The 26,421-nt window shown below is 43.3% G+C and overlaps 1 protein-coding gene across 1 annotated transcript; it reads left to right on the plus strand.

Moving 5' to 3' along the window:
- The first annotated feature begins 779 nt into the window (after positions 1 to 779).
- Positions 780 to 25,798, plus strand: tet1 (tet methylcytosine dioxygenase 1). The gene is made up of 12 exons (XM_028423002.1): positions 780 to 1,114; positions 1,684 to 3,933; positions 17,035 to 19,279; positions 19,775 to 19,865; positions 20,312 to 20,405; positions 20,771 to 20,979; positions 21,075 to 21,225; positions 21,434 to 21,523; positions 21,599 to 21,736; positions 21,865 to 22,041; positions 22,143 to 22,287; positions 22,753 to 25,798. Exons 2-12 carry the CDS (start codon positions 1,855 to 1,857, stop codon positions 23,772 to 23,774), a joined length of 6,441 nt encoding a protein of 2,146 aa, XP_028278803.1. The 5' UTR covers positions 780 to 1,114; positions 1,684 to 1,854; the 3' UTR covers positions 23,775 to 25,798.
- The last annotated feature ends 623 nt before the right edge of the window (positions 25,799 to 26,421 follow it).

Consider the following 26,421-nt stretch of genomic DNA (forward strand, 5'->3'; position numbering starts at 1 on the left):
CTTGCATGAGGAAAATCACACAGGTTAAGTGGAACCGGTCCACCCTTGCCAGACACCATGACTTCCTCTATTGGTTTCTGGATGAAATGCACGATCCTCCCTGGAAGGCTGCTGGAGCACATGAGTACATGAGTAGTTAATTTAAAATGAATTACATCCTGCACTACCTGTTGTAGGCTTTGCTGCAAAGAGAGGAAGATGCTCCACAGGAGAACAGGTTTCATCTGCATCACCATACAGGAGACAAGCAGGATGCAGAGGACCAGTGAGGGTAAGCTGTAATGTGGGACAGTGACTGATGCACCCCATCACATCTGGAACAGTCTTGTATGCTAGAAATAGTTAAAGCAGCAGATGTGAGTGTTTAAGATCAGGATTCGCCTGTTAGTCATAGGTTTCTGATTTACTTACATTTCATTTTATAATCATGTCTCATCCTTTTGTGACCTATAAAAAGTTTGTTATTACACATTAAATGTGCCAGTTAACTAGAAAATATCTTGAGATTGTTTTCAGATTGCGGGATTGCACTTTGTTAATATAATGTATTCCTCAAGTAGAAGTATGAGATAAAATTTCAGATTTGGAGTCTTCTGGTGCATTTATGCATAAGTAAAAAAAAAATCTTTATAATATATTAATTATCCCAATGAAGGGTGTCCTCAGTTTTGGCGCACTCCTGCGTCCAGTTGTTATAGCACACGGGGCCTGGTGAATCAGGACAAGTGACTCCAGTCCGGGTTTTCTTGTCCGCTCTCCCTCCAGAGCCGACGACGAGTTTTTGGCCAGCGGAGCCCGTAGGTTGCGTCTGGTGGAGGGAGAGTGAGCGGGGCTGCCCTGAATGGATTGACATAAGAGGGATTTACGTTTTAACGGGTGTCGTGCTCCGCAAAGAGTACACGGTGCACGCCGAAAAAAACAGCTATTCGCACTCGGTGTGTATCCACCGTTGGAGACTCGTATCATGTCCATGTGTCACCGTGGGGAGAGGATTGAAGTTACCAGCAGCAGCAGCAGTCTATATTTGCCGAAGAGGGAAACCAATACAAGGTCTCGCTGTCTCGCTGGAGCGGAGTATTATTAGCAGTTCAGACAGTGCAACTGTCTCTCTGTGGTATGTAAAGCATTTCAGCCGTAAACGTGTAAATAAAACCACACAGGCAACAAAACAACCTTCACTAAAGTGAGCTTTGTGGACGCGTTGAGCTTCATACTAACACGGTGGTTTAAATGACAGCGGTCAAGTGCAAAAACAATAATAAACAGCTGCGTTAAGGCGTTTTTTACACGGTAATAACCGACTCTTCCGCCAGTCAGAAAAAAAAAAAAAACAGGATCCGACCTCCGGCCAGAGCCTTCAGCGTGCCTGCCCTTTAAACTGTTAAAGCCGTGTTAGGACGACATGGTTCCTGTTTATAGTTGATTTAACTGAGGAAACGTGTTTTACTGTGTTTACCGTGCATTGAATTTCCTTTATTGACGTCAACCTATTGGTACTTGCTTGTCCGAGTTGACATATCAGGCGGGGCAGGAGCAAAAGTGTCATTTCCAGCAGAGAAAGTAAAGAAAAGGTTATAAATATGACTCTTTAGTCATCTGATGTTTTATTGTTTGCCCTAGAAAATATAGTTAAAGGTGTTTAGTGTGTATTTTGATTTATTTCTGTATGTTTTTTCTTTATAGGTCATGTACTTCTATTACACAGTAAAAACATCCTTTACAGTTCAACACTAAAGCAAAAAAAAAAAAAAAAGAGAGGAGAGGAGAGCTTGTAAGATTGTGCTGAGCAAAAGGTAAACATTCACCTGGCTCCCATGCTGGCTACCAGAAATCCTCCCCCTCACACCCCCAGCCATGCCTGCTTCTACCAAACCCACCAGGAGACAGACACCTGCTCAGACAAGAAACTCCCGCAAAGTCATCAGCACCAAGAGACAAACCTGCAACTCAAACAAACCTAGAGGAAGAGCCGCACAGAAGGCCCGGAAAACACCAGCAGAACCCAAAAGGTCTACAGCCAGGGCCCAGACGCAGTCCACCCAAAGCCCCTGTGGCAGAGGGGTCAGCGGGCATGCTGCCTCCGGGCGGTCCCCTGGCAGAGTTAACCGTACACTAAATGTAACAGGGTCTGCCAGGCTTAGACGATCAAGCAATCTGCCTGACCACTGTGGGAAGTTACAAGACCCCCTTGGACGGAGGAAGTCCCAGCGGGGAACACAGGTGTCTGTTACTCCAAGCCAGCCTCCTAAACCATGCAGAGGAGGGAAAAACAGCAGGGGGAGCACTGGGAACAGAGGAGCATCCCAGCACAGAAACACAAAAAAACAGAGCTCCAGCACCAGCAGTAACAGTTCCACTCATGATGAGGAAAATGGGGATGATAATGAAGAAGTCTTTCCAGCTGTATTGTCTCCAACAAGTATCAAAGATGAGGGTCTTGAAGCTAATAATGCTAAAGAGAGTAGTCTTAAAGCAGATTCACCTCCATGTAATAACACACTGGACACCTGTGACAGTCCTATAACTGAGGATGACAGCCAGAACACTGAAGGTGACCCAAAGTGCGTCATTTTGGCCTCAGTGTGTGATGGTGTTGACGGACAGCTGAGAGTCTGCTGTGACAGGAGTCAAGATTGCCCCTCTGGGTCCTCAGAGTTAACGAGCAGTGGCCCATCAGGGGAGCAGGGCAGCCACAAGGGAAACGACAGCTCGCCTGTCCTCGGAAATAAGCTCGATCATCTTGTCACTGATGGTAAGCAAGATGATGTGTGTACTGTCCAACAAGAGGAGGCCGGCACATTGGACATGAAAGAGAATAGGACAGATGAAAGGGTTGCCACTGACAGAGAAGAGGAGATACATCCTGAGAGAGGAGAGAGTTTGGAGGCAGAAAAGGAGGTTGAGAGGCAAAGTGACACTGTGGAAGAGATTAAGGAAAATGTTGAGAGGCTGGATGAAGAAAAAACACAAAAGGAGAATGACATCGATCCCGCTGACTCCCTAACCATCACTCCAGCCTGTCAAACCTCAGATCCACCTCATTGTATCAAGGGGCTGACGGCACAGCTAGAATCACCTCCACGTGTGCTACTGGTCCCCAACACAGCTACCTCAAATCCCACCAAAGCCCCCTCCACCTCAGAGTCACTTGAACTAGGGGTTCTGAGCCAGGGTCAGACAGATATCCAACCTACCATTCATGGTGCTAAACCTCAATTTCCAGGGACCTCATCTGGCCCTGAATCATCCCTGATGGTGCAGACCGTAGTTAAAAGAAATATGCCAGTTATTATCCGTAGGGACTCCCTCACACCTAGACATTTAGGCCACGGGGAACTGCACCTACTGCAAAGCCTAGGGATCCCTCCTCCTGAGGGAGAGAGACACGCTTGCACACCAGCAGAGATGCAGACCAAAGATAATGAATCTAATCGAGAACCACTGGAGCACAACAGCCAGAAAGATACATCACTGCTGTCCTTGTCATTGGGTGCTCAGCTGGGCGCAGACACTCCTGCAGCTGAGCAAAACTTCAGCAAAGATAGCATTCAGGTAGTAGTGCCAAAGATCTGGACCCCTTCTTTGGACAGTAGCTCCACCTTCTCCTGCAGCTCAGAAAGCACCCGCTCCTCTTTTTCCTTTGACACTGAATCAGAGGCAGGGTATGGAGAGGCCGGTCCCTCTGTTCTGCCCGGACCCTGGGTGTCAGAGGGTGCTGGCTCGCTCTCCATCACAAGTCACAAGCCACAGAGGAAGGAGAGGAAGAAACGGAGCAGGTGCGGGATGTGTGAGCCATGCCTCAGGAAGATCAACTGTGGCCAGTGCAGCTGTTGCCTCAACCGCAGGACTGGCCACCAGATCTGTAAGCTGAGGAAGTGTGTGCAGCTGAAGAGGAGAAGACCTTCATCATCACTCATTCACTCTGCGGTGCAGGTGAGGCTTAAATTACACTGCTTAAATTACTTTTAACTACATCTCAGGGAAGCTTTATTGCTGTTGGGTTGTGAATTACTTCCCTGGTAGGTAAATTAGGGCTGGAATGTAGCAGAGCTTCTTTTCACACACACAAACATCAGCTCTGAAGTAGCTGAAAAAAGAGTACTTGTACTGTCTGCCAGCATTACTTTTGATCTCTGAGGTTTTCTATCTAACTACTGCTAAGAGTAGCGATCGAGAGTTGTCAGAGGCAGACAGAAGGTTTCGCTTTCATAATTTTCTCATTTGGTACAATGAACACTGGCTGTTGAATGTGAAAGAGGAAGTGCGTGTGCTTGTGTAGCGAATGCGATATTTGGTTAATGATGCCTTGTGTAAGTGGGGAAGGCCTTGTCACATGACTGGCCGCAGCTCAGCACGTGGTTGGAGTATGTGTCTGTTTTGTGTGTGTGTGTGTGTGTGAGAGAGATCGTCATCCAAGGTATGCAAACACGAGAATAACTTTTTTATGAACAGCACGCGCTGACGATGGGTAAATAATTGAAGTCTGTTAAAGACTGATGTTTTTTTATTGTTACACTTAAAGCCATTGTGATAAATGCATATTTTAGGAGTGAACCTGATAAGACAGGGGGCATCAAATAGTTCCAGTGGTGTAACATTCACAGTGCCATTTGACAGCGTACAAAGGTTTCAGACAATACATTTACAACGTCAATGCTTTCAGATATAATTCACCCAAATTCATTATTTAACTGGATTGAAACAGTCAGCACACATCAGCAGTGGTTAAACTATGGATTTAGGCCGTCTCTGTTTCTGATGTCTTCATGTAATCCCATTCTCAGACTCAATGATTCTGACATCAGTGGCCTGTGGAGGCCATACCATCTGTCACTGGAGGTTGTTATTGTGAAGATAATTCTATATGACTGATTGTAGAATTGTTGTGATTCTGTAGAATTAACCTTATCATCTCCCTGATTATGTTGATAAATAATACTACTTATGGCATGCAGATGACTTTTTATTCAAACTATGTGTTTGACACTCTTGCTTTGTCTTTGTTAGTATGAAGTGTTGGCACATGTCATAAGTTTGGTCTATATTTATCAGCTTGGTGTTTTAATGTTGCCAAAAGTGCAGGTTTAAATAGTTAAGTTGCATGAAATGTCCATAAAGCATTAAAAGTATTCAGGACATGTTAGCCTAATGGCATGTAGCATTTGTGGCCATCATTCTGATAAGTGGAAATAATTTCCTTGCAGCAGCTGGAGCTATACTGCATAACCATGGATATAGTTTAGTGGTGTCCATGTTGTTGGGGGAGGTGCGTGAGCAATGGCGTGTAATGGTCCATGTGGCTCTGAGGTCTTATGTCTGTGTGTGTGTGTGTGTGTCCATGCACTGGCAGAGCCCTCAGAGTCATAGCAGTGGCAGTAGCAGATTAGGGCTGATTATATAACACCTGCAGTGTGAGTCGTGAAGACCTTTGTGCACTAAGAGGGGGCAAAGAGGGAAAGATCCGAGCAGGCAGAGATTTGTAAGCATTCTATTTGGATTAACTTAAATTGTAGGTCAGTGTATGTGGTACTGACTCAGTGACACATTTACAGTGTGCCTTGCTGTGACTTTTAAATGTTATATAGAATACAGATTGATGTGTTTCCATGCACACAGAGCTTCTCTCTCATTTAAGAAACAGAGCCCATGTTGTTGTTCTGCCGTTTGTCTTAACTGACATCACATTGGCCTGCACGCACACAGCAGTGCCTGTGTTTGTGGCTTGAAAACAGGTTTTTGTGTGATTGTGTTTGACTGTAGGGATCGTGCTGTCAGGACAGCTATCATCACAATCAGCCATACTCACAAACTCTAGAGGCAGACCTGGTAGAGCAAGGTTATCTTTTGTACTATAACTCACTGTGTGGTCACATATGGGTGTAGTGTGAGTAATATGTTAATATACTTGCTGGCCAGTCTTGCTGATCAAGCTCACACACCCTTCTAACGTATCTGCTCAACATTGAGGAAAAAAGGTGCAGAGGCCAAGTAGTGGCATGTGGAGAGAGCTGCTGTGAATGCCCTGGCTGTGGTTTGGTTTAACTCTGTCAAAAATAGATTTTTGTGTACAAAACACAGTTCAGAATATTAGCATGAGAACAAAAACTGTGTTTACGCTGGTTAAAAAAGGAGTCATCTAGTTTGTTGTAAAAAAGAGCATTACCTTTAAAAAAAAGTCTTGTTTTCACTCACCCTTGGACAGTAAGGACAGTGAGATCTGGGGTTAAAGACAAACACACATGGTAGCGCTCATCAGAAACAAAATACTACAGTTCATACAGGGCAAAGGCTCCTGTATTTCCAGAAAGTGTTTGACTAAAACAGTCCTGACATGTTTAGAGCTGTAGGCTGCATAAGCTGACTCAGCTTTGATGGACCAACAATGGAGACATTAGCACTTATACTGTTATTTACATCTCAGCAGTATTTTAACAAAGAGGAAGGACATTTAGGTGTTCCTTACTCAGTCAGCTCTGTCACTTGACTTAAGTTTGCCCACTACAAAGTTTATTACAATGTAATAAATTACATAATGCAAGCTTTTAAAGGAACAGTTATCTCTGTCTTGACTTTGAACAACAGTGGGGATTAGTTTCAGTCAGTTTCATGGCAGGTAGTAACCAGCATTAAGACATTAAATCAGAGCAAAATAAACAAAAAGTGTTTAGTTATTATTGTAATATTATGCATGAGTAATTACATTAGTATAAACACTTCATTTTCAAGTATCACAGTTATAACAAATCATTATAGTAATAAAAAATAAAAAAATTTCCTTCATGACCATGCAGCTGGAAAGGTGTTCTCAGAGTAAGTTTGAGGTGCACCATGATTACATAGCATTGGGTTCAGTACAGTCCGGCTGCAGCTGAGAACTACACTTTGCACACATAATAACATGTATAGATGCAGTCAGCTTGCCATCTTCTCCTGCAAACTCATTTATCTCCCACCCCTCCCCTTTCCTGCTGTAATGCATTAGCCAGAGGTGTAGCCCAGCTGAGGTGTGTATTAGGAAGATGCTTGTCGATGCCTCAGTCAGGGCTCTGTGAGAAATAACAGGCAGCCTGCAGCACCCCGCAGTGGTTGTTGGTTTGTAGCAGATTTCCAAAGCTGTGTGTTTGTATGATTTCAACCTGTAAAAGGGATGATCGTGCACATACTGCTGTGAGTACACTAGCATTGATATGTTTACAGCTTCTAATAAAGGCCATTATGCAGCAGCAGCAGCCTCTTTGTTCTCAAATGGAGGCAGCTTAATGTGAAGTGAGAGTGATTCATCCCTGGAGATACGCCTGTCAGCTCTGAAGCCATCTCCACCCCTCTCTCAGACAAGACTGGGGGTCTTCAGCACTTACAGATGCTCTGGTAACCCTTTGTCTGTCTGCTGACCTTTGACCTGCCATGGCTGCCTGATAGAGTATTCTCAGGGTCATAATAAGGATTAGTGGAGATAACCAGTAGACATGCACTCGGGGCTTTAGACTTTGAACTCGCTAACCTACATCCAGGTAATTAGGTTAAACTAAGGTAGTCCAGGTTGTCCTGCTCATAGTGGGTCAGCACTAGATCTCTTTGTAAGACACAAACATCTTTACCACATCAAAAATACAGGTCCACTCACAAATATAAATGGAAAAATGTTTTAAAAGCTTGTTCACTTTATCAGTCTTCAACAAAAGCAGCCTTACTGAAAATACAAACAGAACAGACTGTGATAGGTTTTGATGTGTCACTCTGTATTCTGTTTGTCAATGAAAGGCTTCTTTCCACACACGCATGTGGGCACTCTGGCAGTGAAGCTGAAGGACAGATGCACATCCACACTCTCTGTTTTTTTCTCCCCTTTATTACGTAAACGTGTGGGACAGAAGGGGGCCGAGGTAGCGAGGAAGATTCGTGAAATGTCAGCAGGCACTGCCAACATTTTAACAGTGCCAGCTCGTTATGAGTTGTGCTTTAGCCTACTCCCTAGCTGCTCTGTGTCTCCTCTTCTTAAGCGCAGGCATAGATAAGTGCTGCCATATATTTTGTGTTAACCTGCTCCTGGCCAACTGAAAATAAGACAACACTGTGAGGTTGTTATCTGTAATAGCTGTGGGGCTTTGCTACTTGGTCAGAAATGTGGATGAGGGGAAATGTCTGTTTTCTTTGATTTGTGGCTCAGTTATTTGGCCAGAGCTCACTATGCATCAGAACAGATGTGCGGGCCAGGCATGTGCCAGGCTGAAAGTTTACATTACACCACTTGTATACACATTACTGTTTGCTCTATGAATAATTTTGTAAAATTGGATAGTGTGTTAATGCTTCATTGCTGAGTACTTTTTGGACTTCTTGTGTCTGTGAGTTTGTAGCGTGTCCTGACAGTTGTAAGATTCTTAAGTCCCTGGATAAGCTTTGAAGTCGTGCCACTTGGTTTCTCTGGGTGAAAGGAAATCCTGACTTTGCCCCCCTAAAAGAAATGCCACTCAAATCCTGGCAGGGGCACACAATGGCCTCCTTCTGGAGAAATAGAAGCTTACTGAAGCATCAACCTAACCTGCTGAATTTAAAATACATTTTAAGAGGATAAGAAGTCAGTGTCATTATTTCTGAACGTCCAGCCTTGACTTCACATGTTTGTTTATTCTTTTATTGTTTTTGTTGATTAGTTTGCTCTCAGTCAGTGTGCACTCACTCCTCAGTTCACCTCTGGGATTTCTATATAACTCCCTGTAAATATGTATGCATCTGTGTGTGTAATGTGTGCGTGTGCCATATGGCAAACATGCCTACTCAGCATTTTGTACTAGCACAAACTTAAGTAAGCTTTTTCCTGTCTCTTTGTGAGAGGATCTGAGGCCCCTCGTGCTGCTCTGCCTGCATAATGTTTGTGTGTGTATTTGGGTCAGAGTTTTTGTGTGTGTGTTTACATAAACCGATGGACCCGCTCACCTTTCTCTTTCCACTGCACACCTAAACTAAAAGTTGTGTTTGTATTGTAACTTCAGACAGTCAGCAGGTGTAAGATTTAAAGAGGATGTTTGTTAATTCATTGAGATTTAATGTTCATCCCACGCTTCCAGGATTGACTACAGGGGTGAGAGATTAAGTGACCTGCTGTCCTCTCACGCAGCCATCCCACAAATTGAGTCCATGTGGGTTTAGGGTGTGGTGTCGAACGATGCACGTTTCCTTCCAGGAGTGGGACTGTAGTGCGTTACATAACACAATGTGTGTGTGAATTGGAACTTTGAATGAGAATCCATTGTGTCCTTAAAATAGCCTCAACTGTGGGTTAAAAGCTGTACCGGCTGTGTGAAAGCCATGCATGCTGTATTTGTGTGTGTGTGTGTTTACTGAGGGAGTGTGTAGAAGAGAGTGCAGAAAGTCACTGTGCGGGCATTTAGTCACAGTCCTGAGTCTGCAGATGTTCTTTTTGGGGGAAAAAAAGGAGTGTGATATGTGAGGAGCCTCTGGGGTCTTCTGAATGTGAGCCATACTGCTGCCTCCTCTTAGGTAACACACTTTATAGTTTCAAGGTGCTCTTCAAGGAAAATTTACTTTTTTCACTTTATTTTACAGGATCCAAAGTGGCTGTCTGCATAGAGACTGGTGTTACTTATTCTTGTGGGTGTGTTTAGAGTTTGGATTACCCTCTGCTCATTTTGTTTTGTTAACATACACTCCTCTGCTCTGGTCTTATCTTATGACATCACCTCCTGTGTATAGTTCATTGTGGTCTGTGCTGCTTTCATGTTTTTGTTTAATCTACACCACGTTTCTTTTAAAAGTGACCAACCAAGATTCAAATGCAGAAAGATTAACTTCAAATAAACTTGACTTAGAAGTGAGCACCATTGTTGACTTTGCTTGTAGTCCCACCAAGGTTCTATTTGTGACCACTTGATGGCAGTCTCAGAAATATGCCAAACAACCAGAAATGGTCCCTCTGCTTAGCCACTGTCCACCAATCTGCCTGGTAGTGGTTATATGTATGTCCATGCTTCATCTTTTGGACTTTGCCTGTAAAAGAAATGTTTATGAGTGTGTGATTGTGTGAGAGGCCAGGCATGTGCAAGATGAGGGCAGGTCCAAGCATAGAGTCATATTTTCCCATTTTCCCAAGGTTACCACTTACTTCAGCACCTCCAACACCCCTCCTTCTCACACACACATTTGATACACACACATTTTCTTTCTTCTCGTCTGACCTGATTGATAGAAAGTTTTAATAAGGAAGATAAAATGAGAGAAATTCTCTCAAATTTTCTCAACTTAATTGGAGATCTGTAGCTTTTCCATGCAAATGAGAGACAAGTTTACATTAGCGTCAGCTCTAATGGCAGTAATGACAACTGTTGGCAGCAGCCGCCTTTGGAACGGTTCCATCACTGGGCCGATCTCCAGTGGGTCAGCCTCCACATGTGTCAGAGACACTTTACGACTGCGGTACAAGAATGGCTTTCTTTACCTCACTTGCCTTGGTTGTGTACTGTAGCTTAGGGTGATTAATGTCCAGACTACTTGTTCTTAACGAGAGCAGGGCAGCTCATTAAAGGGGGAGGAAACATATGGGGCATTTAAAGAGCTAAAAAATGAAGGGTGTGGTGGAATATTGTTAGTAGTTTTAAGTATTTTTGGATGCAGGAATGGAGTGGCTGCAGGACTAGGAGTGGATGCACTTTTTGGTGGGTAATTTAAACTCATCAATCACTCCTTCACAAGGCAACATGTCAGCATGTTAGCAGTTAGTGGATGAACAGGCAGGTGTTATTGTTTGGGTTGGTGTAACCAGTTTTAACAGTGTCATTTGTAGCTGCTGTTTAAACATAAAACCTGTCAGACGACCTGTCCAGCCACTGGGAAACTTAGCTGTACCTGTCACTATGAAGTCATTAACTTATTGTTTTGTTCTGCTTTGGGACAGAAGATTTTCTAGTTGATTGGTAAGGCTTGATACATTTCCCTTTATAGGAGATTTCACTCTGAATGTGTTCTGCTTTCACAGTCAGTGTAGCAGGAGACATGAATGTGCACTGCCAATTAAATAGCTTAGTTGTTGTTGTTATGTGGAGTTTGGGGTTTTCTGTGACTGACAGTTTGGAGAAATATTATTTTGTGGGAAGGACTTCTGCTCCAGCACACCACACACATGCCTTGTGTATATTTCAAGTGTTTAGTCTACAGCTGTGTTTGTGTGACAGGAAACTTGGGATTATTACTAAAAGGGGTTAGAAGAAGGAGACTTGTATTGAATGTTGTATGTTTCTGATGCATAGATGTTGCAGTAAATTATCAGCTACGTTAGCAAAGCTTATTGAATTTCAGCAGTCTGTTTGAAGTTAAATAAAAACAGTTGCACTCACCAGTCACCATCATATATTTAAGACTGTCCAGCATTGTTTTAAGTGCCCTGGGTTTAAAAATATGGCATGAAACCACACTTATGCATGCAGCCACACCATGCAGGACAGTGATAAGTTACAAACTTCTAACTGACTGACTGACTGTTGAACTTTGTAGTCTGATAAAAAACAGACATCCAGAGATGGGACGTAGATACAGTTCTTCAGCACACTTTTCATTTCCACAAATGGCACAGCCCCATAACTCACATAACAGTGCATGGATTTAGTTAAAAAAGCACCTTTTAAAAACATTAAAAGACTGTTCTTAAATATTTAACAGACGTAATTTGTCTTGACATATTATTTTAAAACAAAGCACCTAAAGTGCTAAAGTGGCTGACTGGAGAGCTGTATGGATAAATAATGAAATTGGCAAATTGTGACAAACCAGACAAATCATAAGGTTTTTACAACATACAAACATACTATATTTAAGTGTTAACCTTGTCTTCATACCTCATGACAGAGTGGCTTTGACAATTCCACACACACACACACACACACACACACACACACTAGTTGCTAGAGTGTTAACGACAGCCACTGGTTCTGACTGCCTTCGCGTTTCCTTGTCCCGGTGTGACCTCAGTGTCTTGACCACATGGCTGCTTTTAAAACGGGTGAGCGCTTCACTCTCCCAAAACCCTGTCTTTGCTTTTAGCTTTTTTTTGTTTCTCAAATTACAGCTTTTCCTTTGGGTGTCATTAAGGAAGAGGAGAAGGCTTTGGAGGAGAGATGTGAGAGAAAAAGAAGGGAAGAGGATGTGGAGACAGACAGCATGGATGCATCCTCTTTCTATTTGTAGATCATATGAGAGTCAGTGGTGCTGCATGTGTGTGTGTAATCGTTTAAAAGCCATGGTATGATGAAAGTTGCTTCATGCTGTGTGAGTGTGGACAGACTTCAAACTCTTCCTGATAATATAATAGGTCACATGCTGCTCTAAAACTCAGAGGGCGTTGTTTAAGATGCATATTGGTCAGTGTAATTATCATGTGATGTTGGAACAGAGATTCCTCTCATTTAACAGTGTTTTTATTACCATATGTTGTTACGGCTTTTTTTCTGTGGCTAAACGTGTCAGGTTTTAACCTCCACACTGACACACTTGTTTTCCTGTGGTCCAGATCCACATGGGTGATGTCCATTCCACAGCTTCCGTCCGATCCCTGTGCGTAGGGCTGGAGTAAAAAGCCCACATAGGGGATCCTTTGTTTAGGAGTCTAGTCATGGAAGATAATTTACAAGCCGCTGTGGTCCTCACGCCATTGGCTGATGAGGCTCTGTCTGCGTCTGCGAAAGGCATCCCATGTGTGTGTATGTCTGTAGGTCTGCGTACGGCTGAGTGTGTGCACGTCTGCTGTAGCAGCACTATGCTACAGCGGCTTGCAGTCACCCTAATCATGACACCCAGGAGCTTGCCCTGTGCACAGCTTCTGTAGCCAGTGTTTTCTTGAAGCTGGAGGAAAGCAAAGCAAGATGGCCACCAATACCTTTTAGGGATATGCTGCCTAAACTGGAGGGGCTTCCTCCGACGACGGACAAGGTAAAGGCAACCGGAACGTTCACCCTGGGGTCTATTGTCTCACTGCAGATGGGTCAGCTAAAGTGGAGCTCTTCTAGAGGTTGTCCTTCGTTGTCTCTCTCTCTCCCTCTCTCTCTCTCTCTCGCTCTGTCTGTCTGCTACACTGGATTTAGCTGATTGGAGCGCTTTATTTGGACGCTGCTGTTGTTCTTACTAGATCACAGAGGACCCGGGCTTCTGTGTGTGAGTGTTTGGCTTGTCTTTTCCAGGTGGGTTTAAAGGATGTGACAACAAACTCAGCAACAAAGAGGTCAGTTTCCACAGTAACACAGACCCCTCTTCTTTTTCCCTCATGTTGTATTGTACTGTATGAAAAGAGTCCCCTTTGCTTCTTCCCCTTTTTTTTCTTTCTTGCTGTGTTTTGGACAGCCATATTTCTGCACCTGCTGTTTTGCACCGCTTAGCAAAAAAGTGGAGTGCCTGTAATTCTTGGGTCATAACTTTGTTATTTGGCTGGCTGTACTTGCTGGGCTATAATAGTAAGTATCTTTATATTGTTTAGCTTGTGTTACTAATTTTGTCCTAATCTATATGATTAAAACTTTTAGTTTATTGCCACCTATCTCAAGCATTCTGGTGTATTTTTGTGTGTGTGGACTATATCAAGCTCAGCACAGGCAGGAAACGCTCACTCAATGAATGAAGGAAATTCTCACGTGTTTCAGAGAAACACACATTAACCACGGCTTACACTTTCAGCCAGGAAGGAAGCACGCTTTTTCACTGTTGTTGTTAAAGTGCTGTAAGTCTTTTTTTTCTCGGTTGTCGGTGTTTAGTTGGCGTCTATATATAATCAGGTTCGCGTGGGTGTGTGTGTGTTTGTCTTGTTGACTTACAAACGGATTCAGAAACCTCCTTGGAGACTTGTCTCACCCTTGAGAAAGGGGGGTTGTTAGGTTTCAAGAAGTGGTCACACATGTGTTGCTAGGCTTGGTCTCTGAACGCTTGTTTGTGTGTGAAGCATTCAGCTACTTTTGTTTAATGTTCTGTTGTCTGTTGTCTGACGGGCGCAGCAGTTGGAGCATGTTTGTCTAACACAAAAGAAGAATTGCATTTAGAGCAGCACAGTACTTAATTGTGAGTGAGTGTAGACACCTTGAGTTACACACATCAACACAAAGGACACAGCTTCAACACAGTCACAGTTGCAGCTCTGTCCAGAGAACCAGTGGCTAAATGAGAACACATGACTCTGCATTTAGCATCCTGCATTAGGGTTTGTTGTTATCACAAGGCTGAGCGTCACATAATTAAAAACAGAAGCTGTGCTTTGATGTCGGCTTTAGGTTGTAAACATTTGGGGGGCATAAACATGTATGCAGGCACGCGTGTGTCTGGTGCAGTGCTGGAACAGAGCCAGTGCTGCTTTGTCATTCAAAGCAGTTTATTGTGACGTGCTGCCTTTTCTCCTCTCTCCACCTATCTTCTTCCTGTCACGCTCTCTTTGAGCGTCACAGTGGTCCATTTCTGCATGCTGTGAGGCGTGCGCGCCTCACCCTCTTTCATTGGCAGCTGTGGTGTTGCCTCAGTCTGAGCTCCAGCTATCTGTTGCATCAGAGGCATGTTTCTAGTAGTAGGACACAGTTCTGTCAGGCATGCAGAGGGTAGTGGACTGAGCAGAAAGTGCAATGGATCAGAGAGAGATCAGGAAAGCCAAATCAGTGGAAAGACTTTAGCAATCAATCAGCACTTATATTGCTATCACTAACTATATTAATCAGGTCTGGTCTCAACATGTTTTTAATCCATTCAGTCTTTACTTGAAGAAAACAGACCAATAGGACTGGTTTCACTGGGTCATAAGGGAGTATGTTTAATGGATTTATAGCACTTAATACATCTCTCAGGAGGTGGTTATCAGCTTTTAAGCTGATTCAAGTAGTTTTAACAGCTCGCACATATCAGAATGTTCTGATCAGAAATATAGTCTGGGGCATTTCAGCAGTTTGATGGTGTAATTTAACTTAACTACACAATAAAAACATTTGTTGTTAATTTATCTTGTAAATTGCCAAATATTGCATATGTGATTGAAGTACCAAGTGTGTAATGTTTCTTGAAAATCAGCCTTGAGCATTCATCCCAAACTAAATGCCAATCGAAGATCCTCTGGGAAAGAGCCTCTCTCTGACTTCACACTGCACAGTTACAAATCTCCTCTAAACACCCGATGCGGGAGATTGCTCAGTATTAATCCTCTTAGACCTTGGTGCACTGCTGCCTTCGACACCTTTTTATTTTCTAACCTCAACTAAGTGCTATTATTTCTGCTCTTATTTTTTGGTGTGCTCACAGATGACAGTTCATGCTTTTGCTTAACAGCCATCACATGTGGGGTGTCACAAGGCTCAGTTCTTTCTTCACTGTACACCCTTCAGAGTAGAACACGCTGTTGCCATTCAGGATTTCTCAAACCCTCACAAATGATGATTTGTAGCACCATGTAAATCCCATCACTGCCGTCATTTAGTTACACTCAGTAACATGTAGCATCAGTGTAAACCTGATGAAAGTGGAACAAAGTTCTCTAGAGTACATGTAAGTGTGTTCTGTGTTTGGTCTGTGGGCTCACAGGATTCTGGTTTCCATTGAAGCACTGTTCCTGCTGTCAATTTGCAGTGCACATCTCCTGCTGTAAGTTGCATGAAACCAGCGTTCTGTGATGGAGTTTAATGGGTGTATGGTAAATGGTGATAAAGCATGTATACTCAGCTCCCCTGCAGTGACACTAGTTCATTAAAACAAAATTGCCTCTGGTACACACATAAACATATATAGCACACCAACACAGCTCACAGTAACACACACATCCTCCAGCACTTCCAAGTGAGTTTAAGATCCTTTTGTCAGCTGAGTCTTGGCACATGATGCTGTATTTTTTTTTTTATCTTTGTCACGCTGCAACATTTTTAATCAGTCTTCCACTGCTGAAGGCTTTAGTTCCGACTGTGATGCAGGGTTAAATCCTAAAATAAGACGCAGTTTGACGTGACTTTAGTTGGATCATATGCTCCCTAAAGACCATGACAAAATAAAGAATACTCGTACAGTTTTACTTGCAGAAAAACTTTAGACAGATTATTATAAAACAAAGCTTATTCTTTAGACAAAAAAACATGCAATTGGAAAAATACACAGAATCCAGTCACACTGTCATAAGCACAATCCTGTTATCAGATGCATGCTGTCTTCTGTGCAGTTTAATGGTTTTTTGGTGTAGTTCAGCAGAAAGTAGTTCCTACATGATCTTGTATACAGTGAAGTCTGTGAATTATCTTGAGTAAGCAGGACATTGATTTGTAAAAGGAGGCAGTGCTAATTCATGTACTTCCATTGTATTAGTCTTCAAAAATGCAATCAGATGGATAAATAGTACTGCAGGTCACAGGAAAAATGCAAGTGTTTGACTTTGCGTTAACCTGTGCTTTTAAGAGTCTGTTGTTTGACAAGGCTTTTAAGGGCAATCAGTGTGTCAGGCACTATGGACCTTTGGATGATCATACTTCAGAATCTTAGCTGAAGGGTGAAGCAGTGCTCTGTCTGGGTGACACAGGGTGAGTTAATCACTCACTCAACTATACACAAGGGTTAACATGGCAGCTGTGTTAATAAATGCATGTGCCGGCATACACATGCATGCCCAGAACCACAACATGTAGATGCATGTTGCAAACATATGCACTCATTGACCCACCAGTAGTGTTGCAGTCATGAACTGTGCCTGACTCTAAATGTTTACTCATTTGCTCTCTGTGGGTCCGTGGCTCTCAACACTCCACAGCCCAGGCAGGAATGTATTCCTGATCGAATTCGTTTAACTTTTTATTAGCTCTGTTTAGAGATTGATTTCAGTGAGATTTATATAAAGCAGATTCTTTCTTTTCCCATGCCATAATATTTTCCACACTCTTGTCTGTGGCTGCAGCAGATGCTCATGCCATGCTGGGAGGCAATCTGTTGTGCTTTGACTGTTTAGAACAAGCTGAATCACTGCATACTGCCAGAGCTTGTTGAGTCACCTCTCTCCCCTTGTTTTTCTCTATCTATGTGTCTCAGGTGGTTCCGGAAAGTGGGTCGGTAAATGGCAAAGGCAAGGCACAGATGGATGACACCCACATGGCAGCAGAGGAGGATGAGGGGGAGGAAGGCCACATACCTCATACACAATCTCCCCCAGTCTCCCACTCGGTTTCCCACAATCTGGCCTTGGACCAAGATGGAAGGCCAGCACTTATCAAAAGAGAACCTGGGCTGGAGGTGACCAGCATTGCACATCACCAACAAGTATGCTCGTCTGTGACTTTTCAGAATGGTTCTGCTGAGAACATGACAAAACCTAATGGTGCTAAAATGACCACTGGATCACACACTGATCTGAAGACTAAATATAAAAGGACTACAATGGCATCAGAGCCTGAAAGGACGATAATAGCTGCAGTCTCTAAGGACTCCTCTGAGAATGGACCCAGGACTCCTCTAGATGACATGTCATTTCCACTAAAGAAGATCAAACTGGAGGAGCCATGGGCGTGGATCACTGAGCAGACCACCACACAGCTGAGTGAAGAAGACGAGGTATGTGAAGACCCACTGTCGACACTTGCGGCTGTTGTGTGTCTCTCTGTCAGAGAGAGGAAGGGACTGGAGGAGGAACTTTTCAGCTCACGTTCTTCCATTCTGCGCTTCATCAAAACAGAGACACCAGATTTGCACTTTGTCAAAAAAGAGAAAGAAGATTTTAAGCATATTTTTTGTCAAAAAAGCACTCCTGTTAACCTGCAAAGGATTCCACAGCCCATCAAAACTGAGCCCCCTCCAAATGACTTGTTACCAAGTGTGCAGTCTTTGGCTGAGAAAAGAAATCTTAGTTTTGATCAGGCAATTGCTATTGAGGCCTTGACTCAACTGGCAGCTATACCTCAAAGCACCCCAGGGTCCATTAATGCTGAAAGTAAGAGTGAGCATCCTGTTTCTACTGCTGCTCCCTTTGAAACCCCCAGTAAAAATACAGTCCTGCACGAAGCCAAACCCACAGCAGCCATCTGCTACAACAAAGTCTCAGTCATAAGCTCTCCACTACACCAGACATCAGTCATACGCCCTCCTGTGGGCAGGCAGAGTAATGTCATCCAGTGTTCCCATTGGTTAAGTTCCAATACAAAGCTGTCCATGCAGGACCTCCTAGAGGCCAGCTCAGGCACAGATAAAGTGCCCTGCAGGTGGACAGAGCAGGGCTACACTGCTCAAAACATCAAGTCAGAATGCAACTACAAAGACCCCAGTGACATGAAGCGGCAGTTTGGGGAGGACAGCTATGGGGGTGTGGGTAAAGTGAGGAGGAACAGAGATGAGGAAGAGGTGGCAGCTCAGCTGGCAGACCTGGCCTTCATTATCCAGTCCAGACACATTCAGCATTCTGAGAACAACCCTCCAAAAGGAACCCCTGTGTCAGCTATCAAGTACAACTACAAATCCCAGGAACCTCCAAGTCAGAAAAAGCCTCAAATAAAAAAATCAAGGGCTACCCCTTCCAAGCCCAGGAAGAAAAAAAGTGATGGATTACAAGAGGGAATCAACCGCAGGACACCCCTCTCAAAACGTAATGGAGAAACACCACACAGAAGCAGAGGCTCCAACAGTCTTGTGCAGGGGAAATCAAGCCCTCGCCACAAGAAGAACCTCTTTCTGCCCCAGGCCCAAATTGATCTGAAGAGATACTTAGCTGAGGCTCAGGAGGAAAGGAGGACATTCATCCATCATAGTAACACACACAATACAGCCCTCTTGGGGCTGCAGAATTACAGTACTGTCACAAGGATCAACCACACACGTGGTCAAGAAAACCAGCCATGGTCCATTCCTAAAGGTCCATTTTATCAACACAGTCCATGCAATGGTTATGCTGCAGGACCAGAAGAGTGTGAACAGCATTTGTTATCTCAGGTAGCTCAGCCCTGTGGTGGGCTGCAGCATGGTGCTGATCCTAACATCTGCCCAGACAAATCCGCTCTTTTTTGCCACACCGCTGGACACCACAGTCTGGCTAATGGCTTTTCTGGGGACCGTCGATCCCCTCCTCCAAGCCAACAGGGCTACTACAAGCTGGAGAGATCGGGACCCGTTACTGTCCTGTCCACAGCTACAGACGGGGTCCAGAGCCACTCTGCAGAGTCAACTCCTTCTAAGAGCAGTGTCCACAGCTTTCTGGAGTCTCCAATGGGTTTTCTGGATACCCCTACCAAGAACTTACTGAATACACCTTCCAAAAAACTGGCTGATCTTCCAACCTGTCAATGTGTGGGTGAGTCGCTTCTACCAGATACCTATTCAGAAAACAAGTCTGTATTTGTGTCACTTTGGATGTGTTCCACTTTCTGATCTGAAAGTTTGCTTTCGAGTAAGTCTGCGGTTCTTTGACCTCAAATTGACTCTCTACTTTTCCATTTCTCTGATGCACACACACACACAAGCTCTGTCCTAATTCAGGGGCCAGTTAAAGCAAAAGAAGGCAACATTTCCCTGCCATATTTGGAGGAAGCCTTTGTGGTGGCTTGTTAAACTATTATGATGTACTGGGTCTTGAAATGCTGTTTCTGAATGACATTCTGGCTACATTTCCTGTGTATATATCATATTTACGTTAGTCTGACATCTTTGACAGGACTGTCAAACAGTCATTGGAAGTGTTTTTCTTCAAAAACATACAAGAAGAACCAAAGCTGCACTACACAACAAACAATAAAGTTGATACGACATCTAATCTAATCTAATCTATCTTTGTATTTGCTTTCTACAGACCAAATCATTGAAAAGGAGGAAGGCCCTTACTATACTCATCTTGGGGCTGGACCCAGTGTTGCTGCAGTAAGGGAACTGATGGAGAACAGGTAGAGTGACTACAATCACATTATTTACACAGTGCATATGCAATGCGGGTGTGTTTACTACAAAACGTGCTCAGGGCCTCCGAGTCAACCACAGACTTGGTGGAATGGGGCGTGGTCACAGCTACACTCTGTTATTAAAAGGAAGCATTGCTGAGGTAGCACTCCATACACATGTGCACGATGCACACATACACAGCGTGCTGAAACAGGAAACCCCTGAAGCTGAGACGAGGGGCCCGTAAACCGTGGTGACAGCTTCTTTAGAACAGCCTGTGGTCCATCACTGTCGATCTGACAGCAGCCTTAACTGAAAAAATGATATTCTGATGCATTAAATTAGATTGTGACTGTCATTACCATGAAATCTGATGTTGTAAATTACGGCTGTGGACAGCCAGCTCTAATTTATTATTTCCTTCCTTCCTACATATGTGTCTGTTTTACAGGTATGGTGCCAAAGGAAATGCAGTAAGGGTGGAAGTTGTTGTTTACACTGGGAAAGAAGGCAAGAGCTCCCAGGGCTGTCCAATAGCTAAATGGGTATGTAGTTAGTGTTTGTGTTCATCATGACTAAATGTCCTAAATATGGCTGCTGCATCAATACGCTAGATATAAAGATTTGTGACCATTGGTTCAAGATTCAAGATTCAAAGTGTTTATTGTCATAGGCACATCAAGGAAACACGTTTCTCTGTACCATGAAATTCTTTCTTTGGTATTCTCGATGAATGCTGTTACAGCAGTAGCAGTGCAAAGAGAAAAAAAGTTTTATAAATATAATTCTAACTATAATATATAACTTTTTTAACTAAATATCTTTTAACCTTTACATGTTGTTGTGTTTGCTGCCATTTGTCATAGGTTTAACTCGGTTTGTGTTTGTGCATATGTGTACCATCTAACAGGTGATTCGGCGTGGCAGCGAAGAAGAGAAGCTGCTGTGTTTGGTCCGCCAAAGACCAGGGCACCGCTGTGACACTGCTGTGTTGGTGATCCTCATCCTGGCATGGGAGGGAATCCCTCGGCCGGTGGCAGACCATCTCTACCAGGAGCTCACAGAGACCCTGTTTAAATATGGCTCCCCCACTAGCCGCCGCTGTGCACTCAATGAAGAGTTAGTACATGTTCCTTTGCTTTTTTTAAATGCACTACTTTTTCCCAGCTTTTTATTTTTTTGTATTTTTGCCCATCCCAATTCCGTATCCGCAGTCGCACATGTGCATGCCAGGGTTTGGACCCAGAAACCTGCGGAGCTTCGTTTTCCTTTGGCTGCTCCTGGAGCATGTACTTCAATGGCTGCAAGTTTGCCCGGAGCAAAGTGCCTCGCAAGTTCCGCCTAGTTGGAGACTACCCACAGGAGGTAAAGGAGTGTGTGTTGATATGCACCAACAGTGAGACAGCAAAAGTGTTAGGCTTTACCTAATTTTCCTTGTGCTTCTCTGTCTATCATAGACACATTTTCACAAACCTGTGCTTTCTAGTGGCTTTTGTTGAATGTAACATAACACATGGGTTGAACATTTCAAAGCGGCAGATATTCACCACAAACACTCAAATCTTGTTGTCAGGATGAGAAGATTGAGAGCAACCTTCAAGCTCTTGCCACAGACCTTGCACCACTCTATAAGAAACTGGCTCCTGAGGCTTTCCAAAACCAGGTATGAAATGGTTTGAATTCTGCTGTGTGTGTGTTACCGGGCGGAAAGTACAATCATACAATTCTCATTCCTCAGGTGGAAAATGAGGCATCTGGTGGGGATTGCCGACTTGGCTGGAAGGAGGGACGTCCTTTTTCCGGTGTCACAGCCTGCGTGGATTTCTGTGCTCATGCTCACAAGGACACTAGCAACATGAATAATGGCAGCACTGTGGTAAGCAAGCTATGAGTGTTACACCATCATTTTCATTTGATATGGTCTGAATGCAGGCTTAAAATATTTCAAAGACAGTTGGTAGTAGATGCAACTTGATTATTGTCTCGCTCCATGTTGTCTCTCAGGTTTGCACTTTAACCAAAGAAGATAACCGTGCAGTGCGTAACATACCAGAAGATGAGCAGCTTCATGTGCTGCCACTTTACAAGATCTCTGAAAAGGATGAGTTTGGTCAGGCTGAGGGGCAGTGGGCCAAGATCCAAAGTGGTGCTCTGCAAGTACTGTCTTCCTTCCCACGAGAGGTTAGTGTACAGGGAATGTTGCTATTGTTGATTATTAGTAAGTTTTTGTCTTATTATTAATGTGTATGATGTTGTGAATCATTCATTCTGGTGTGCATCAGGTGCGTCTACTAGCAGAACCAGTGAAATCTGCCCGTAAGATAAGGCAAGAAGCACGTCTGAGGGCTCAAGCAGAAAGGCTGGAGAAGAAGCTCGGGCTGACTCCTCTCACCCCTGGGAAAATGAAAGTTGAAACCCCCAACAAAGGTAAGTCTCTTCCTGCTTTATAAGCATAGCACTGCAGAAATGAGTCTTACAAGCGCAAATGTTCGAATTTTAGCTTTTGTATGAGCATCATTGATATGTCAAAGATTAAGTTTGTGGCTTAAAGGATGTTTATGTTGTATGCTTTGACACAAATAATACTAAAAAGGGATTATTTTCTATTGTAAAAAGGTGCTTCTTAACAAGATGCTAAATAAGACTACAGAGGTTGTTAGGAACAACAAATGTTGCTGAACTAGTCAACGTGATTGAGAGCTTGATGTCTAGCTATTGTAATTTAACATAAGAAATCATAAAAGATGTTTATCATTCATGAAGATAAACATGTAAGTAAAAGAGCTAATTTAACGCAGTAGTCAAGGTAGTCAAGTCCTTGTGGCTCTCTGCTGAAGTCAAATGATCACCTTTTGACAGTAGAATAACTTAGTTTCTTTGTCTGAACAATAGAGCCACATGCCTGCTACAGCTCTTATAGAGTACCACCCAGACCAGCCAGCGTCGGAAGGTATCAATCCAGCACTTACAGCCAGACTACCAGCAGCAGCCACCCCAGCCCGGGTACGGGGGTCACCTCACAGAGGGAGGTCATCTCCCCCAGCCACAATGGCCTCCAGTTTGGACAAAATGGCTCAGCTCTTAATTATAAGACAATGAGTGACACAGTGAATGGTTATTCTTCGGCCCCGGGCGACCAGAGTGTACCACCACAAAACACCCTTACTGAGTACCCCAGTCCTTTCAAAACTGAGCCCAACGAGGTGCACTGTTCTCCTCTGCACAGACCCTCCCCCAGTGGGAGTGCTCCTCCTCTCTCCTCCTTCTCCCCCAGACCTACCTCTGAGGGCCTCTTCAGCAGGCTCAATGGACTTCACAGAGCTGCAGAAGATGTCAGGGGCCATGGCCTCCCTGCAGCCTCACCTCTACCCCTCCCTGTACAAACTCCACCACTTCAACCACAGGAAGTCAAGCAGGAAGAGGTGTGGTCAGACAGCGAGCACAACTTCTTGGACCATGACATAGGTGGAGTCGCTGTGGCACCGTCACACGGCTCCATCCTGATTGAGTGTGCAAGACGGGAGCTCCATGCCACCACCCCCATCCTCAAGCCAAACCGCAGCCACCCCACCCGTATCTCTTTAGTCTTCTACCAGCACAAATCCTTAAATGAGCCCGGCCACGGGATGGCAATGTGGGATGCAAAAATGGCCAAGAGGGAACGGGATCGGGAGGAGGAGGCTGAGAGAGTAAGGATGGAGGGCAGCCCGAGCAAAAGTGTGGGTAAGAACGGCAAAGGTGCTCGAAGGGCAGGAGAAGAGGGAACAGCTGAGGAGGAAGAGGAGTTGGGAGAGACCGGGAGGATTACGAATGTCCCCACGCGTCAGGCATACACTCTCCCGCTTGACGGTGTCATCACCGTGTCCCCTTATGCTCTTACCCAAGTGACAGGCCCTTATAATCGCTGGACTTAGTCAGCAAGTTTTACACAGACAGAAAACTCCCACACCCTGTGCCTCTGCCTTACCTCAATCAACTTCAAACTGCTACTCTCATTTTTATGTTGTTTTCATTGTGCTTTTCTAATATCTGTTCACTTTGTCCTTCTTCATCTCTGCCTTCACAGCGATGAGGAAGACCAAAGTCTGTCGGCTTTTTAACTGTGAGTTTTGGTGTTGGTTTTTATTGTAAAGAGATGGTGCTTTGAAGCATTAAAACGTTTTTTTTAAACTGGTTTTATATACACGATTAAGAACAAAAAAAAGATGTGATTATTTATTCTGATCATAGCGATTTCTATTTAATTTCCGGTGTAAGCCTGTTTACTGCAAGATTTCTATGATAACCTGCATTATGTGTCGACGCTCAGAATTTATGTTGTACAGTAGGACTATACATTTTTCAGCCAATAGTTCTGTTGGCTTTTTACAATGGTGCCATTCTCACTGTAATCCTCGTTTAGCAAACTCATTACTTCACCTAACGTAGGCAACTAATATTGTGCATACAGTATATTTACTACGGATTGTCTCATGTAGCATTGTGCTTTTCCTTCTGCTGCCTCTGACTTGTGTCGGCGGTTGGTGAAAGATACGTACATATTTGGTTTGTTGTTTTGTTTTCCCTACATCTGGATGGTTTGTCTTTTATTCACAGATGTTTATGGCATATTAACAAGCACTTTTTTTATTTTCTTAACTTGAAAAAGATCCCAGTCCACAGACTTAAATATGTATGTACAGACAGAGATATATATATATAACAGTCTAGCATGAACCCTGTTTTTTACAGTATTGCTTTTGGTTTATTTGATTAAAAAGTGGCATATCTAATGACGTTTAAAACGAATAAAAATGAGAAATCATGATAATGCTGCATTAGTCCGGTGCACGTCACCATTGAGACTTCTGGAATAGGAATTCAAAAGTCTTTCATAGTGAAGAATTGTGATCATATAAGAACTCAAAACACTCACTGTATATGTTTAATGGTGCTAATGAGACCACAAAGTGTCACATATGTCAACGCAATATTATTTGACAGCAGCTTTTGTTTGTTCATACTCTGGATCTGAATACGGACTGGTGTTAGCCACTGCTATTTAATAATCGGACATTATTATTCTGCTTCCTCCTTTCTCTGTGTTTGTTTTTGTAATGAAACCACTCAAACGTCAGATCCCACTCAGACTTGCCTGAGATGACTTCAGGTGCTCGGCCCATGTAAAGACTTTACAGTTTACAGATAGAGTTTTTACAGGGTCTGAATAAAGGAGGTTGGTGGCAACCCCTGGTGAATCAGGATTACTTTGATTTTGATTTCATTTTGACAAGACATCAATTAATCTTTAGCATAACCCATGGAGACATGTATCTGATATTCACACTAACACAGATGGCAGAACATTTCCTGTAGAAGCATCTTTTTACACAACTCTTGGTGCTAATAGGACAAAACATCAAGGTACAGACTTGGTTATGGTGCTTTTTTTTTACATTTCTCATACATCTGGTGTATGATTCAGTATAATGATAAATCCATCATTTTTCCAGACAACACACTGAGATGCTTTTATTACAGAGGTCCATCTAGAGTTCAGATGTCTTCCACAAATCACAACTTACATGCAAAAACAAATGAATGTAATAAATGGACTGTTTCTGGACTTCATGTGACTAAAATACAGTCGTAAATGTTCCTTTTATTTTAATTTGTATCAGTGAGGAACTAACAACGAGCACCAGCATTTAAAAAAACAGAAAAAGTACTTTTCTTAGTGGAAAGAACTGTGTAAATATGTATGTGAACCACATTGTTTTTACTGTATTGTTAATGGTGTTTAGACAATGGGTGATCTTGCTTATTTTGAAACTGAATTACTGTACGTTGCTGAAAGTATATCCAGTTTAGACTTGAGAAGAGACTAAATTTAGCATTCCTTTTATGGATGGCTGATCTCTTTCGGGATTGTGAAATAAAGTCATATTTATATTTTGGACCTTATCATCTTTTTCTTGTATTATTTTCCTTTCCCACAGAGGCTGCATGACACTGACTCACGGATGTTGAATTTCAGTGTAGTAGGTTAGACTTTGTCCTTCAGATGCCTGGTAGAGGACTTACTTTGTGTAATTCACCTCCTTTGTGTTGTTTTCTGAGGCTGCAGGTAAATCATTTCCCATTGACTCATGACGATAGGTAACACACATGTCTTTAAGGCAGATCAGGCCCAAATTCTGAAAGTTTAAAATTGGATTTACTATCCCATCTCCCTCTGGTCTTTACTTTGAAAGGTTGTTAATTTAGGTCATGTGGAGAAACACAAAAGTCATAGTAGCAGATAGGGAAAGGAGAAGTCACATGCCTAGTGTCACAGACTGCACTGTTGATCCATGTTCTAGGGTCCACTGATATGGAGAAGAATCCTCCTGAAAGAAGAACCACTACCACTGCAGCTTAAGCATATCCATCTATAGTTTCCATGCTGATGTCTGTGCTTGTCCCACTTTGTTATGACAGCTGTGCATAAATTGCAATGAATCTGAGATCACTTACATTTCTCCTGATTGAATCGAGGTATACATTCTGTGGTTTGGGGAGCTATGTTCATTCAGTTTATAG

Source organism: Parambassis ranga, chromosome 15 (genome assembly GCF_900634625.1).
Source record: "Parambassis ranga chromosome 15, fParRan2.1, whole genome shotgun sequence".
Taxonomy (NCBI): domain Eukaryota; kingdom Metazoa; phylum Chordata; class Actinopteri; family Ambassidae; genus Parambassis; species Parambassis ranga.